The following is a 15340-nucleotide window of genomic DNA, read 5'->3' on the forward strand; positions in this document are numbered from 1 at the left end:
CGCATCAATACATCCGCAACCCTTGGGGAAACGTGCTTTGCTAGGTACAGGCTCCATGGGCTTGGAGCCCTTGTCTAGGAGCTGCAGAAACCAACCAGTACATTGGAGCTCTAGCAGCCCTGGGCTGGGCGGGGCGGAGAGGAGTGGATAGAAAGAAGCCGGAAAGAGGGCGAGGGAGAGAGAATGAAGACAATGAAGACGAGGGCCCCGTCGCTGCGACTTGACTGCTCTCAGCGACATGCATCGAGCTCGAAAGCTTCTTTTGGACGTGGAGAGGATGGACAGTGGATCCAATGGCACACGCTTGATTATTATAGGCCTGGGCCGGCGGCGGTCGAGTTTCCGTCGGTTCGGTTTCTTCTTCCCACAGAAACGCGAAACTAAAAAAAAGCTGGTTATGGACTTACTGTATGGTTGTCCCGCGACCTTGGAAGAGAGAGGCTGGGGTAGAGCCGGGAGCGAGGGCGTTGAGAGGAGAGACAGGGACAAGGACAAGAGAGGCGCGAATGGCAACATTGAACGTGTTGACGGCCAGCCAAGGATCCCTTGTTGGGAAAAGGTCAAAGAGACGATATGAGAGCCATGTCGACGGCATGATCTGGATCTCTTGGGCCCGGGGCTTTCCGTGCCATGGGCAAAGCTTGGCCTCCCGCTCTGGCCTCGTCGCCGTCGAGCTGTCCATCTATCTACCCGTCCGTTGCGAGTAGTTGAAACGTTCAAGCTATGTCTGTGTCCGAGGCCGTCAATTGGTTTGTTTCACCCGGCCCAGCTTGGTCTACGTGCATGAATGGGCTCCAGGAGGAACAACAACAAAGCACGCAGCGACGACGTGCCGTTGCTCAGGCTCAGGGCCGTCGAATACGTCGCCCTCTCCTCTCAGATGCGTGTACATGGAGTAGTATCTCGTCCGACCTTGATCTCGGTCGAATGCACCCTGACGGGCCATTGAAACTACATATGTATCTTGTGCCGCCACCAGACCCTATGGTGATGCCACGGTCCGGCCCTCGCTGTTCTGCAAGTAGAATTTTTTAATTTTCTTTTTCCTTTTTTGCGATACTGTCTGTCCTAGCCGGCGGCATTTCTTTCGTCTGTTGGTTCTGGCAACCTGCCCATATCGATAAACGCTCACCTCCCCTCTACGCGCCAATGTGAGGAAACAAGAACAACGACAAGAAACAAAAAAAGACATCACCAGGCGCCGGATATCACTACAATACTCGTGCATCTGCCACACAAGACAGTGAGACATCGATTGCTGGCACCACAGCAAACGCCTAGGCAGGCTCGGTAGGCAAGGGTCATCTGGTCGCTGGATTCACCAGATTGCTCTGGCGAAGTGCGTCTCTCCACGTCAAACAAAAGCAACCAGCATCGGCGTCAACTCTCACGTGCCCGGATCAGCATCACCACATCCGCCGGGCACATCCGCAGGGCACAACTGCGCCTTGGTGTTTGGCCCAATCGAGCGAGGCACTTACCCGCTGGCTGTTGGATTGACGCAGAGACACACTGATACGTAGGCGACTGGTCGGTTGGCCTCTCCATTGGGCATACGCACACGCACACGCACGCTCGACAAAGGCAAGCAAGAAGCTGGGTGCCCTAAATTATCCAGCCCTCAGAGAAGAGACAACATTGAACAGACCAGACGGCTCCTGAGTCCTGGGCACCTCTGGCCCAACCGGCATCGCGCCAACACGTGGAACTGCAACCCCCCCGGTCTACGGTCTACTGCACGCGTTGGGCGTCTTGCTCTTCCCGCCTCGCCTTGGATTGCGCCGGATTTCGATTCATGGCCAGTCGACGCCGCCATTCATGTTTATAAACGGCCTGCTTCCGCCCCCTCCCGACAAACGCATTCTGGAGCATTCTGTTCTGTCTTCTGTTGCTGTTAGTGCCGTCTCCAGACATTCAACATTGAACACACGACATCCGCAACCGTCCACCACCGTCATCCACCTCCATCATCCCTCCCTCCACCCACACAGCATCCATTACCCCGGCGTCTTTGTCCTGCCATTGTGTCCGCACAAAGACCCAGCCCCGTGCGGGAACTAGGTCACAAATTCTTCAGCCTGCCGCTGCCCCAAGACACGCTTTGGCCTGCTTTAGTCTTGGGCCGTGGCCAAAAAGCAGAGCCCACTTTTTTTTTTTTTTTTTTTGCCCTTCCACAAGTCTTCTACTCCGCAAGCCCAACCCAGTCGCGTCAAGACGCCGGAGTACTTGGGTACATTGGCACAAGCACTAAGGATTGTGCAAAGACCCGCCACCCGCCCACCTCAGCCATCGGCCTCCACCCCGAGGAACTGAGTCGACCTGACCAGTCAAGTGTCTGCAAGTGGGGAACGCCTTTGGCCAGAAGGCTTCCAACAAAGACCCCACCAAAAGCCCACCTCTTGTCTGTTTCCCACTCAGTCGGTCACTTTTGGATCGATTCCTACGTCGGAGGCGCCCAAGAACCCGCATACAGCAGCCCGAACCTTCGTTGCCAGCAACTCGGTGGGTTCCAAAGAGTTCCAAGGACCGGGCTGTGACTTGTCTGTTCCGCTCAGGTCCAGGGTGCTGTGCGGCGCCATATCTTCGCTCGCCTGCCCTCCCAGAGTTTGCCTCCTCTCCTCCACGTCAACTCTATACTACTAGTACCTCACGACATATCGACACCGCCCGCACGATAGTTGACCAGTTCGCAAAGCCGCCAGCCACCGCTGTGTTCTCACAGCCCCGACGCTGTGCAGGCATGACGCCCAAACTCAAGCCTCTGCTCCTACCGCCGCTGGTCGAACAGCGATTTGGACTACGGGCTGAGCAGCAACAAGTCAAGGGACCCCCCGCCATGGCAACTCCCGACTATGGCGATCAATCATTCGTCTACTACACTACCAATTCCTCAGCATCCGACATCACCTCCCCCGTAACACCCATCTTCTCGCCCAAGGGCCACCAGAGATGCTCGAGCTCAACCTCGTCGCTGGAACTGCCCATGCAGCTGCCGCAGGAATGCCCAACCTCACCATCACAGGCCTCGAGCACCATGTCTAGCTTGCGACAGCTGCCTGATGTTGAAGAGGAACCGCTAGACCGCGGGGAGGACACAGCTACTCTTTCCGGTCACCACTTTGGCCTGTACAGCTGCCTGTGTATGTGCCGTCACTGTATCCTGGTCGTGTTGGCCACTTGAGCATGAGAATCGTACTGACCAATATATTCTTTTGCAGGTGACCAGCCTTGTTCCCACCGCAACAGCTCAGAGGCAATATTCCCTTCTGATTTCGTCTCGGAGTGTGACATCGACTACGACATGGGCTTTTTGAGCGACACCGACTTCACCACGGACCCTCGCTACCCTCGAAAAAAGCGCACTACTACTGAAGCTGCTTTATCCGAGTTCACGTCACGGCTGGGCGCTCGAATGCCTACTCTCAAGCGATGGCGGTCGAGTAAGCGTGCAGCTCCCAGAGCGTCGCCCACCACTGGGTTAAGCCTGGAGAACGTGTTTGCTCGTGAGTCGATGAGCAGCCGTTCATCTTCGATGTCCTCGTCAACCCATTACCTACCCGAGCGTGCTGCCGAGTCGATGCCACCGGTCCCGTCCAACCCAAACATGTCTTTCTACAGCCTCAGCGATGATGCGGGAACTGGACTTGGCATAGACATTACTCCTGAAGATCACTCTAATCTGGAACGCGATCGCGCCATGGCTACTACTCCTCTCCTCCCTCCCCTCCTCATCAACCCGCTCGCTTCGCCTCCACGAGAGTCGCCGCTGCAGTCACCCAAGGTTGAAACAAGCCCAACCCCGGATGCTCCGCTGTCGCCTGTGTTTGGTGCGCCGGCGCAGTTCTCCCGACCACCGCTGAGCACTCGCCCATCCATGTCCTCTCTGCGAAATGTGTCCAGCAGCACAGAGCCGCCGCTTCCGCTTCCCGCGATTTTGCAGGAGCATGACGAGTGGTCGGACAAACTTGGACACGCCAATTTCACCATCTCACCACAGCCGTACGAGCTGGAAACCATCAATCCAGAAACGATTGCCAAATTCCGGAATGACTGGGATCTGGCTCGCATAAATTACACGAAGCACTTGGTCAGGACTGGTGAAAATTATGGACAGACGAGCAAAATCTACAATCTCACCGAGCGGAAATGGGCCGAGGTAGAACTTCGTTGGCAGACAACGTTTGGAGACATTGTGAAAAACACTAGTCATTCAACCGCTGGATCCGTCAGCGAGTCCCGAAACCAGAGCCGGGGCCGGGGACGTGGCCGTTCTAGCAGCTCCAATGCCGCGGCGCTCGCGCGACTGCCAGCGCATGACGATCTTGTTGCCGAACTCGAGTGGAGACGTCTGGAGGACTGCCTTCCGAGCGCCGTGCCGCAAATGTTGAAGTCACTTGACGCGGACGGCAAGTTCCCCGGCCGGGGTGACGAAGACATTGTTGGACCCATGCAACGGGATGCGGTAATGGTGCGTGCAAGAAGTGAAGATGCAAAGGGTCGGTTTTGGAAGACCCTGGCAGATCGAGTAGGACTGCGCAAATAGCGTGCCTCACGGCTGCATATGCCGTCAAGCCACCGCCGTCATTGCGATTGAATTGGTGCCCTCACCAGCCTTGTTGAAGGCGAAATTGCGACCAAGCGAGTCTTTTTGCGTCTTTTATTGCAGCCCGGCCTTTTTTTTCCCCTTTGTTTTATGAAGCGACACAAAGAGATACCCCGACTACAGTCATTCCTTTTTTTTTTAATCGTATAACAACAGCTTGAGCGACCCCACTGGCGCCGAAAAGAAATTATTTAGATGGACAACCCAAAGGGTTCCTTTTGTGTTAATTACCTGTGTTGTGGGATTTTGTATATGGAAGGAAAAAAAGGAAGGCGTTCAACTTAAGAAGAGTGTGCCACAAGGGAACCAAAATTTTTTAGACGTTGCCACAAGACGGATTCATGTAATGTCAGAGTAATGTTTTGAAACTAGCATGAGGCGGAGGAAGAATGACGATGATGAAGTGGCAGCGGAACCAGGAAGGAGGTGGGAGACTGGGGGGGACATGGGTTCAGCTCCCGGATGACGCTCAGGGTCGTCCAGTGAAGAGCAATAAAAAATGAATTTTGACTACTGTACTGCCTTGACCACTATTGACCTGGGTTGATTGTGTTGTATGGAAGCTGGGCAGGCCTCCCCGGCTCAGGATGGCCAAACGATGGTACTGCTCGCCGCCTAGATTGGATTGATGGCACTTGATGTTGATTCTTGGGGACACATGGCTGGGGTCTAGATGTAGACGACGTGAAGAACAACGGCATCATGTTCAAGGTGGGTATCATGGTTATCATGCCATGGATGGTCGAACCAGCAGCCACGGCAAGGGGCGGGTAATACAGCGAAGCAGCAACTCGCACGGGTACCACATGAATGAGTGACTTGGCTGTGGGCGACGGCTTCTCAAAGCATTCGGGCCTTTACCACACGCCTACACGACAAACTACCTGTACTTATGTAGGTATGGTATGTATGTGTATCGGCGTGGTTCCCGGCGCCTATAGTGCGTACTTTGTTTCTCCCTTGGGTCCGCGTAGGACTTGAAACAATGAAGACAAGACAAGACAAGACAAGAGAAGAGAAATCAACCCTGGGGGCTGGGTATACAGAGCCACGTGGCAGGGGACACGAAGCAAAAAGACGTCGAGGCCCGGGGCCCGGGGCACAGGAACAAGATTGAACAAGTCCAGGGGCCGAGTTGACGTTTCATCTGACACCCGGTGACGCAGACGGCAGTCGATTTGATTGAGGAGCAGGAGTCGACTTGACGGGTAGATACTAGTCGGCGGGTACGCCGTGCAACGGTGCATATGTGGCGCGGGAAAGACCAGACCAGACGGGGCGCCGAGTCGACGATGCGTCAATCGTCAAGTCTCACCAGCCCCTTATCCCAGGGCGGGGGAGGGATTTGATGCTTTTTGACCCGGTCATTGATGGTGGGATGGGCCATGCGTGCTGTTGCACCGAGTCTACACGCGTTACAGGCGGGCAGTGCGAAAGCACCGGGCGTCTGCTGAAGAAGACGCACCAGACTGTTCAAATGTCTGGTTGGTGATTCAATTCCCCGTGGGACAGAAGACGGGGGAGGGGGGGATACACAAGCACAAGCACAAGCACAAGCACCTACATGTACTGTAGGGACTCGGCAGCCAGTGAGTTGATGGGACGGACGAGGTTTGGCAGACCAGTTGACGGCAAAAGGGGGCACGGCACCTGGGGAAAAAAGGAACGAGGCACCCAGCCGGAGTGGCACGCGCTGGTGGCACTGCGTCTTGTCGAGTGGCACGCTGGTTGCTGCCCGCGTTGAAGTAAATGCCGCCGCCGAACATTGAAGAGATGCTGTATTTTTGAGGGGTTCAATCGCGGTTGGACAGAAGACGGGGAAGATGGAGCTCGGTTCCGTCAAGGTCGACTGGTGTCGAGTCTTGTCTAGATGTTCAGGTTCAATGTTCCAAGTTCGCTTAGAGTTTCCGTTTGGACGGGCGTCGCATGGCGCAGCCAATGGCGGTGGCGGGCGGCTTCTGGGGTGAAACTCAAAACCAGCCTGGCCCGGACATCTGGACTCTCCAGTCTTGTTTCTTGTCTGGCATTGACGCTTATGTATGCTGGTGGGCGGCGCGATCCGTGACTGGTGGTGGGTTTAGCCCCGGGGATGGGCACTGGCACTGGCACTGGCACTGGGGTCATTGAATGTCAATGCCGGCCGAGCTGGTCCACTTGTCGCGTGGCATCCAGACGGGGGGCTTGGCGATGCCGACATGGACCAGTGTGCGGGGAGGCATTCAATGGGCCTGGCATTGATGACATCGATCTGCGTGGGGTCAATGGGACATGGTAAGAGACTGGGCGCGGGGGATCAAAATTGACCACGCTGCGATGGAGTGTCCTGGTGTTGACATCTGGATGTGAACGACGCAAAGCGGTGATGGGATTGATTTGACGCGATGGTCACGGTGGTGGGCCGTGACTGAGGTCAATTTGTTCACTTGGACTCGACTGGAGTGTAGATGTACCGCATACTTTGATTAGTTGGTATTCCTATAATTATACAATGGTTCTCCTTTTTTTTTTTTCAAAAAAAAAAAATTAATAATAAAAAAGGCAAGAGTAAACGAAAAAACCGCCCAGTATTAGATGTTGCTTGAAACCTTGGTTCGGTTCCGCACAAACGCCCAGTTCGAGTTCATGTCTCCATGTCTCGCGCACTGAGCCCGGCAACCCGTCACCGATGCCATGAAGTCTTGCGCGTTTCCACAGTTAGACACGGAGGCGGGCATTCTGTCAATCGGGCGACCTGGACTTACATTGTCGAGCGTCAACCAACTCCAAACGTCTTGGACAATGTAGAAGTGGTCCATCAGCACCACCGCCCCCAGCTGGCGCCACATGTAAGGGTACTCCTTGAGAAACGCGGCGTAGCTCAAGGCGGCATCCCAGAGATAGTACACCAGTAGCAATGACCTGCGTGACTCGTTGGCTCTTTAGAGACTGGAGGGAAACACACACACGGGGGAAAGAAGTCGAGGGGCTGCTTACGCGAGTCTGGGATATGTCGAAAAGGACACGATCCACGCGAGAATATGAACCGCCGTGAGAACGGGCCGCAACACCCTCTCAATGGTCTTGCGGGCAATGTATGGGCTCTTCCAGATCTGGGGGACGTCTCGCAGGGTGCGCAGGAACGACTGGATGGTGCTTCGCTCCCAGCGAAAGGCCTGGTCGAAAAACGCGCGGCCGCTCTTGACCGTGGTCCGGCTCACCCTCGTCTCGGGCATGGCCTGGATGGCAATGTTCCAGTCGTGCTGCTGGAGCCACCTCGACGAGAAGGTGTCGTCGCCCGTGTCCAGCTTGAAACGCCCGAGCCAGTAGTCGTTGGTGAGGCCGTGCAGGAACCGGGCGTCGCGGAGGATCTCGCCGCGGAACAGGACCGTCGACCCGGCCAGCACCCAGCACCACCCGGCCACGGCGTACACGGCCGCGAGGCCGCTGTTCCTCCGCCAGAGGGCCCTCGTCATGGCCGCCTCCCAGGGCGTCACGTCCCTGCTGTTCCGGCGCTGCGGCGGGATGTGCACGCCGAGCGCCGGCCCGACCGCCCCGACCGACTTGTCGTGGAAGCAGGGCAGCGCGCTCTCCAGGAACGCCTCGGGCCAGAGGATGTGGTCGTCGACGTTGACGATGATGCTGCCCGTGGCCGCCTCGACGCCCAGCCGGAACTGCTCGCGCTTGCTGGCCGCCGGCGCAAACAGCAGCCGGACCTGCGTCGCCGCGTCGGGAGGCAGCGCCGCCTCCCGGACCAGGCCCGCGACGTGCTCGCGCTCCTCCTCGACGCCGATGATGACAATCTCGCGCGGCTTGTTGGCGGCCCACGTCCGGAGGCACCCGGGAAACGACGTCTTGGTGCTGACCGTCGGCACGATGACGCTGACGTCCGACGCGGCCAGCTCGAAGCCCGGGCTGCCGACCTGCCGCTGCACCGGCCGGTACCTCTTGGACGCGCCCGACAGGATCCTGTTGTCAATGTATCCCCAGAGCCTGTAGCCGCCGTCAGTTGATCCGAGGCCTCGACTTTCAGCTCGGACGGGTCACGGGGGGGTGCATGAAAACATGCCGTCCTTGGTGCTTGACTTACCAGAATGCAACCAGCGTAGTGACGGCCGCCATTTGAATTGACCGGTTGACCTCACCTGGGCTCCCGAGCCACGGGCTATCTCTGTCTGACCTTGAGCACCTCAAGACATTGAAAAGAATCGAAAAAAATTTCTTCGAGGATATATGGACGGGCAGCAGCTCGATAACCGCCACGTGATGGTCTCACCCTGGCACAAACGAAAAAAAGCAAATGCATCGCCGTCACCAATCATGAAGCTTGGTTGAAAAATCATCTACGTAACCCTGTTCTCTGTGTCATGCAAGCAAAGTGAAGCTGCAGCGGGTGCTCGGGATATGCATTGCTATTTTTTCCCTCCTCCCCCCCAAACTGCATGTCGCGCCTCCGGAGCATGGACGGCAACATTCCGTTTCGCTGCTTCCTTTGCGTGCGCCGTGTCTCGACCAACCAACTTGGGACGGAGCCTTGTTTCCTACACTCTCATGTTTGTTGGTGGGACAGATGCTTTCGGACGCGATGAGATGGGCGCGACGGTGCTGTTGCCGCCGGCCGTGTTTGAGACCGGAGTAGTTGCGTGCCCCCGGGCAAAGAGAGCAAAGGGATGATGACGGATGTGCCCGTCGTGATTGACTGTGATTGACTTCTCCTGCTGGCCTCGAGGCTGTTGTTTTAGTATCTGATTATATCGTCTGGACGAGCAGTTGAGTCTGCCGCGCCGGCAGAGTTGCGCATTTTGGCTCTTTGACTAGCTGTAGGGACAAGACTTTTGACGAGTTTGGAACAGCCGCAAAAGATACTCGGTAGACTTGGGAAACAATATACCGTGACGCAAATGGTATTTTGCCAGGTGGACGGACTGTTCTGCTTCTCTCGCACATCTCATGGTTCATGGCGGTGTGTTGGTGTATTCATGGCCATGATACATAAAAATAAACGTGGGAGATGGAGCCTACACGCCGTAGATGATATATCATGATGCGGAGTAATGCTTGAGACACTGGTGCTTGTGCATGAGAAAGGACGGTTGCCACGAAATGTCGGGGGCAGAGACGCCTGGACTCACACCGCGGTTCCAGAGATGTCAACGGACCATCGGAACGGCAGCACTGAACCCGGAGAGCCAGCAGGCGTTGGGCATTCCAACTTGTCTCGGTTTCTCACATGCATTAAAAAACAAGGGCGCGAGGGCCGTAACTGATCAGCAATTGTCTGACTCGGTACATCATCCATGCTTTGCCCCGGCGTGGCGCACAAACTACATACATTGTTCTTGATTCATGTTCCAAAAACGGGATGCAGTTCCGAAAACCTCAGATTGTGGTGAAATTTGCCAATGGGGCGGGCAAGGAAAATTACCCGTAATGAGTATGCAGCCGGTGAAATGAGACTTCTCCATTCCATTGTTGGCGCCTTGTAGTCGTGATTGTCACGGTTGTTCACTTGTTGGTTAGACCAGACGTTTCGAAAATTTGTCATGACCTGTCGGCGGACGTGCGGAGAGCCGGATCCGTTTCTTGGGCTTCAAGACTTGGCTTCATCTTCCAAATGCAAACCTTGCAGTGAGGCTACGCCGAAAGTCGCAACATTGTCGGATGGAGACTGGTGATGTTGGTAGAACTTGATGTGTGAGTTTGGGCGTACCAGATCAACAGGCACTGAGCGATCACGGCAGGGGACTTTCACGACATTATGGACATGAGACGATAGAACCGACTATTGACTTGGGGCTGCGATAAATCCAATACGCCTTGACCTGGCGCTACGTCATCACGTCTCTTTCGTCCCATCCTGGCTATCCCATGTTAACAGACTCGCAATACTGTCATCAACACACCCAATCCGGATAACAAGTTTCCAAGTTTCAAACTTCTCCACAGGACATGTTGGAATGCGGCCCCAGTCAGTGCTTCTAGCCTAAATGTCAAGTTTCCCTGACCGCAGATCAAGACCGTCCCATCATCATCTTGAAGGCGGGGGCCCCTGGCGATCGCTACTCCATTGAGGTGCCAATCGTAACTTAATTATCAGACAAAAGGCACATGGGCCTATTGTACCTGGTATCTGGGGTTGACAAGATCAGAGGGTCAATGCGGTGGTTGAATTGCTGCCAACCTCAGATCTGTCCGGAGACAAGTCTGGCGTTTCCAAACTGGACAAAACTGGGCGATTCAAACAAAGAGGACAGCATAATGGTAATTACGCTTGACCAACTACGCACTTGGCGCGGGGTCCATCAATGTTGACATGGATGTTTGTCTTGTGTTTGTCGTCTTGCCCAGAACTTGCAGCATTGCGAGCAAACATCCACAGGATGGGCGTCACCACCCATGTATTTCACCGGTTCGTATACCTTGTAGTTGCGATGTTCTACCGTGGTGTTGAATATAGGTAAAGGACCTTGACATGTCCTTCTAGGAGCCAAAGTTGCAGAGCAGCAAGATGCTCCCTCACGCTTGGGAGCGAAACTCCCGCGGTAGATGATCGTCCAACAGGCCAATTCAGGTACTACTACGAACAGCATGCTCATCTGACCGACAACTCAACCCCTGTCATATGGCCGCATTGAGGTCTATGCGGGTCTGAACTTCGGGCCGTCGTTGTTGGTTCAAAGCCGTCCAACACGTCAAGGACGTCTGAGCACTTCCACTCTCAAGATTGGTGGCAAACAAGGTTACCAATACACACTTGACAACTACTGCAGCCATGGGGCATACCTGTCGATCACTGGAAAACCTGAATAGATTCAACGTTTCTTCTCCATCCGTCATGTCATGAATGGGATGCCGCTGGCCTCGGACCATACATGGGCCACTTGGACAGTCCGGCTCAACAGTATAAGTGCCCAGTATCCCTCCTCTCAAAACCACAACCCATCTTCTCTCGCATCTTCACATAAACTACAGTCACTCTTTAGCCAGTCACTCCTTCAAGTCACTTGCATAGCCTTACGCCATCTCTTTTGCTTAAACAAGCCCCCCCGTTTCTTACCTTGCGTCTAATAACCAAGCCTTACTTAATCTTATCAAAATGAAGTTCATCACCATGCTCGTTGCTGCCCTTGCCGGCACTGCCTTTGCTGCCCCCTACAAGAGATCCGTCCTTGGTGAGGTGACCAACGTCCTGGGCGGCGTTACTGCCAAAACCGGTGCCAGTCAGCTCGAGAGCCAGCTCCAGGGCGTGTTTGGAGGTTCGCTTGCTCAGGTAAGCTCGACATGCATTCTATAACACTGGTAGAAGGAATCTAGACTAACACATGCCATCGGTAGGTGGAAAAGGCCCTTGGCGGCGTTCCTCTGGCCAACAAGCTCCTGGATCTGATCCACGGCGGCCTCAAGCCTGCTGCTGCCCAGGCCATCGGCCAGGCCCTCGCCATGGTCCAGTCTGGCCTCCCGATCAACGCCGTCAATGCGTATCTCAACCAGGCTACCGGCGGCGCAGTTGCCAATCTCGAAAATACTCTTGGCGCCAGTGATTTGGTTGGCGCCCTGACCGGCGTCACCGGCTTGGTGAGCGGGTTAGTCGGCTCGGTGTAAGTGAGGAACCGTGTGTCAAGGATTGCGGCACGTGTAAAGCGGTGCATAATAATGAGTGGATTGTGTTTCCATGTCAGATATGTTGAATGAGTTTGATTCTTTGGGGGACGGTGCTATAGTTGCATGTATGCTACACATATATACACCACTACAACAGTCTTCTTGCACAGCCTTGGACCTTGCTTGCCGTACAATATCATGTGAATTCGATACTCAGGTGATTACGAACATCAGAGGCATGTTTGTGTGAAATATGGAGGGACTCTGGCAAATGACATGATGCTATCATGTGTTTGCGTCTTTATTGTGCCGACTGCTGTGGGATACACCTTGCGGGGAAATAATCCTCGATGTCGGGGAACTATTCCATCTTGAGTGTGCAATACAATGATGTACAAAAGGGAATTGATCCGTAAAGATGAATTTTGTCATGTGAAGAAATAAAAAGTCGTCAGTCGAAGAAAATTGAGTAATGGAGTTGTTTTTCTCTTTGGGAGTTCTTCGCTTCAGTATATACATGCTACCCTAAAGCTTGTGGTGTAATTGTCCGCGAAACTACCACATCAACCACTCGTTACTACTTGGGCTTGATAAGCTGACTAAATTGTCATGTATTATTGATGCTCTCTATTATCTAGATGAATACATTTGCTCAAACTTGTCGCTTTATTTGCGCCGAGCAAGACTTTTACTTTCGACAAGTTCAAGCTGCTGCCACAAGTTTGCATCTCTGGTACAAGTACCCGTACAGATGCCAAAACTCGTACTCGCTATGGGCCCATAAAAAAACACAAAGATCTCAAGCCTAAATGACCTGTCCCTTGACCTGCTTTAAGTTCTTCACGTCAGTGTTTCGCCAGATGGCAACTGCGGCAAAGCCAACAGCCCAGATCGCTGTACCGGCAGTCAACATCATGGACTGGGCGTCTGTGTAGGCGTGCTGAATCGCAGTGCGGGTAGGCGTTCCTATCGGAAAACTAAGCTGAACATCGAGCGCGGCATAGATGCTGACGAGATTCGGCAGATCTTCCGGCGGCAAATACTCAGCAAGCTTGACGGGGAAAACAGCCTGCCAGATAGCACCGGCAACAGTAAGGCCGATGGCGCCGCCAATGGACGAGAACATGGACAGGATGGCCATGACAACGGCAATGTGCTGGTGGTCTGCGGCGGACATGGCGGCAATCTGCGGCGTCATGATGATGATGCCAGCGGCAAATGAGATGAATATCTGACACATGATGAGATAGCCCACGCTCATGCTTGGGTCCCGGAAGTAAATCATGAGCCCCATGAACAGCGTGTAAACGGGGATGGCGACGTAGAGCGTCATGGCCTTAAAGCGGCCGGTATACCGAATGGCGACGCCGGCGGCAATGGAAAACAGACTGCTGCCGAGGCCATATATCTGGACAACGTAGCTGGCCTCGGTGACGCTGAGGTCCTGGACAACCTGGAGGTACGAGCTGAAGAAGCTATTCCAGCACCAGAAACTAATAAAGAGCACGGAGCCAAGCACGCACGCGCCGACCATGTTGCGGTCGAGCAGCAGCGCGTAGGGGATAAAGGTGACGGGGGCAAAGAACCTCTCCCACACGGCAAACAGGGCAAGCAGGACGACTCCAAAGACGAGCAGGCAAATAATCAGCGGCGACCGCCACCCCAGGGCCTGCTGCGTATACAGGTTAAAGGGCAAGAGGAACAGCGCCAGGCCGGCCGTGATCAACAAGAGGCCCACGGCGTCGAACTCGCGACAGTAGTAGAGGAACGACTGCCAGGGCGCCCTCTCTCCGTCCCTCGGCTTGATGACGCCCTGCCTCTTCGCCTTGAAGTAGTTCATCATCAGCAGGCCAAACAGGGGGAGACACAGGACGGGCACGATGATGGACAGGGCGCCGAAGCACCATCGCCACCCGGGGCCCTCGAGGAAGCCCTGCGAGATCGGGCCGCCCAGCCACGTGGTGACGATGTTGGGCGACGCCGTCAGGGCCGTCATGAGCGCGCGGTTGCGCAGGGCCGTCGTGTCGGCGACAAAGATGTTGACGCTGTAGAGCAGGGCGGCCGTGCCGACGGTCCAGAAGACCTGGGCGGCGGCGTACATTTCCACGCTCGTCGTCGCCGCCATCATGACCAGGCCGACGGTGACGACGACCAGGGACGCCATGTAGCCCTGGGGCCGGCCGAAGACGTCGAGCACCTTGGCGACGGTCAGGTTGCACGCGCCGCCAAAGATGCTGCTGAGGATGCCGACGGTGGGCGTGAGAGAGTGCTGCTGGAAGGCCGACGTCACGAAGGGGTTCAGGGCGGCCTCGGCGGCCTGCTGCATCAGCATGATGAAGTAGACGATCCAGATCAGCACGTAGGCGACTATGAGGCTGGTCTTGGACCAGACCGTCGCGATGGCCTCGACCTCGAGGACGCCGGCCTGGGCCTCCCTGTCGGATGTTGCACCCGAACCATGCTCCGACTTGTTGAAGGCATCGCTGACATCGTGGACGACTCCTCCGTCGCGGCCCTTTTCCATATATTCGTCGGCGTGGGCCGGCATGGGCTGCGGGTGTTGAGTCTCGCTCATGGTATGGTGATGGGAGCAGGCAAGACGACTTGTGGCATCAAGACAAAGACGAGGGCTGGGGAGTGAAAACACTTTCAAATTCAACTATCTAGAGGACTACGTACATGATAGTTCCATGCGTGCTTGGTTATGTACGACCTTGGGGGGCCATCTCCCTCGAGGATGCTGGCCCGAGCTGCGCAAAGATAATGTTGAGCAAATAAGCAACAAACTCGAGCATTCCCACACCAGTGAGGGTGGATGAAGGGCACTGGATAAGCAAGTATCTTGCTCAACTCGAGCAACCTTGCAGCTTGTTGATACGCCATCTGGTCGTGGCCCAATTCCCCAGCCTTTTCACCCGGACGACGTTGTGCCAGTCTGTTGCCAAGGAATGACACGCGAAATAAGGGGCCTACTGATGCCGGTTTCGAGCACGTTTAGGAAGCAATGCCTGTATAACATCGATAACATCCTGAAAGGATGAAACGTCGAGGATGATCCCGTCTATGGCTGGCTATATCCGAACCCCAGCGGAACGTTGGGCGTCAAGTTGGAGGCACAGGGGCGCGATCTGTAAGCCGCTCCCGGTCGATCTCACCGAA

At 55.1% G+C, this 15340-nt stretch overlaps 4 protein-coding genes across 4 annotated transcripts; 2 read left to right on the forward strand and 2 right to left on the reverse strand.

The window, feature by feature from the left end:
- Positions 1-2740: 2740 nt before the first annotated feature.
- Positions 2741-4543, forward strand: MAA_05476 (only proline and serin are matching in the corresponding protein; the record flags this gene model as incomplete). The annotated part of the gene is made up of 2 exons (XM_007823474.1): positions 2741-3140; positions 3219-4543. The coding sequence occupies 2 exons, from the start codon at positions 2741-2743 to the stop codon at positions 4541-4543; spliced, it is 1725 nt and encodes a 574-aa protein (XP_007821665.1).
- Positions 4544-7572: 3029 nt separating this feature from the next.
- MAA_05475 (glycosyltransferase family 2) lies at positions 7573-8701 on the reverse strand (the record flags this gene model as incomplete). Its single annotated transcript, XM_007823473.2, has 2 exons — positions 7573-8572; positions 8670-8701. 2 exons carry the CDS (start codon positions 8699-8701, stop codon positions 7573-7575), a joined length of 1032 nt encoding a protein of 343 aa, XP_007821664.2.
- A 2974-nt stretch (positions 8702-11675) lies between these two features.
- MAA_05474 (uncharacterized protein) lies at positions 11676-12181 on the forward strand (the record flags this gene model as incomplete). Its single annotated transcript, XM_007823472.1, has 2 exons — positions 11676-11849; positions 11915-12181. The coding sequence occupies 2 exons, from the start codon at positions 11676-11678 to the stop codon at positions 12179-12181; spliced, it is 441 nt and encodes a 146-aa protein (XP_007821663.1).
- Positions 12182-12986: 805 nt separating this feature from the next.
- MAA_05473 (siderophore iron transporter mirB) lies at positions 12987-14756 on the reverse strand (the record flags this gene model as incomplete). Its single annotated transcript, XM_007823471.1, has 1 exon — positions 12987-14756. The coding sequence occupies one exon, from the start codon at positions 14754-14756 to the stop codon at positions 12987-12989; it is 1770 nt and encodes a 589-aa protein (XP_007821662.1).
- Positions 14757-15340: the final 584 nt, after the last annotated feature.

This window comes from Metarhizium robertsii, assembly GCF_000187425.2.
Source record: "Metarhizium robertsii ARSEF 23 chromosome Unknown MAA_Scf_2, whole genome shotgun sequence".
Classification (NCBI taxonomy): domain Eukaryota; kingdom Fungi; phylum Ascomycota; class Sordariomycetes; order Hypocreales; family Clavicipitaceae; genus Metarhizium; species Metarhizium robertsii.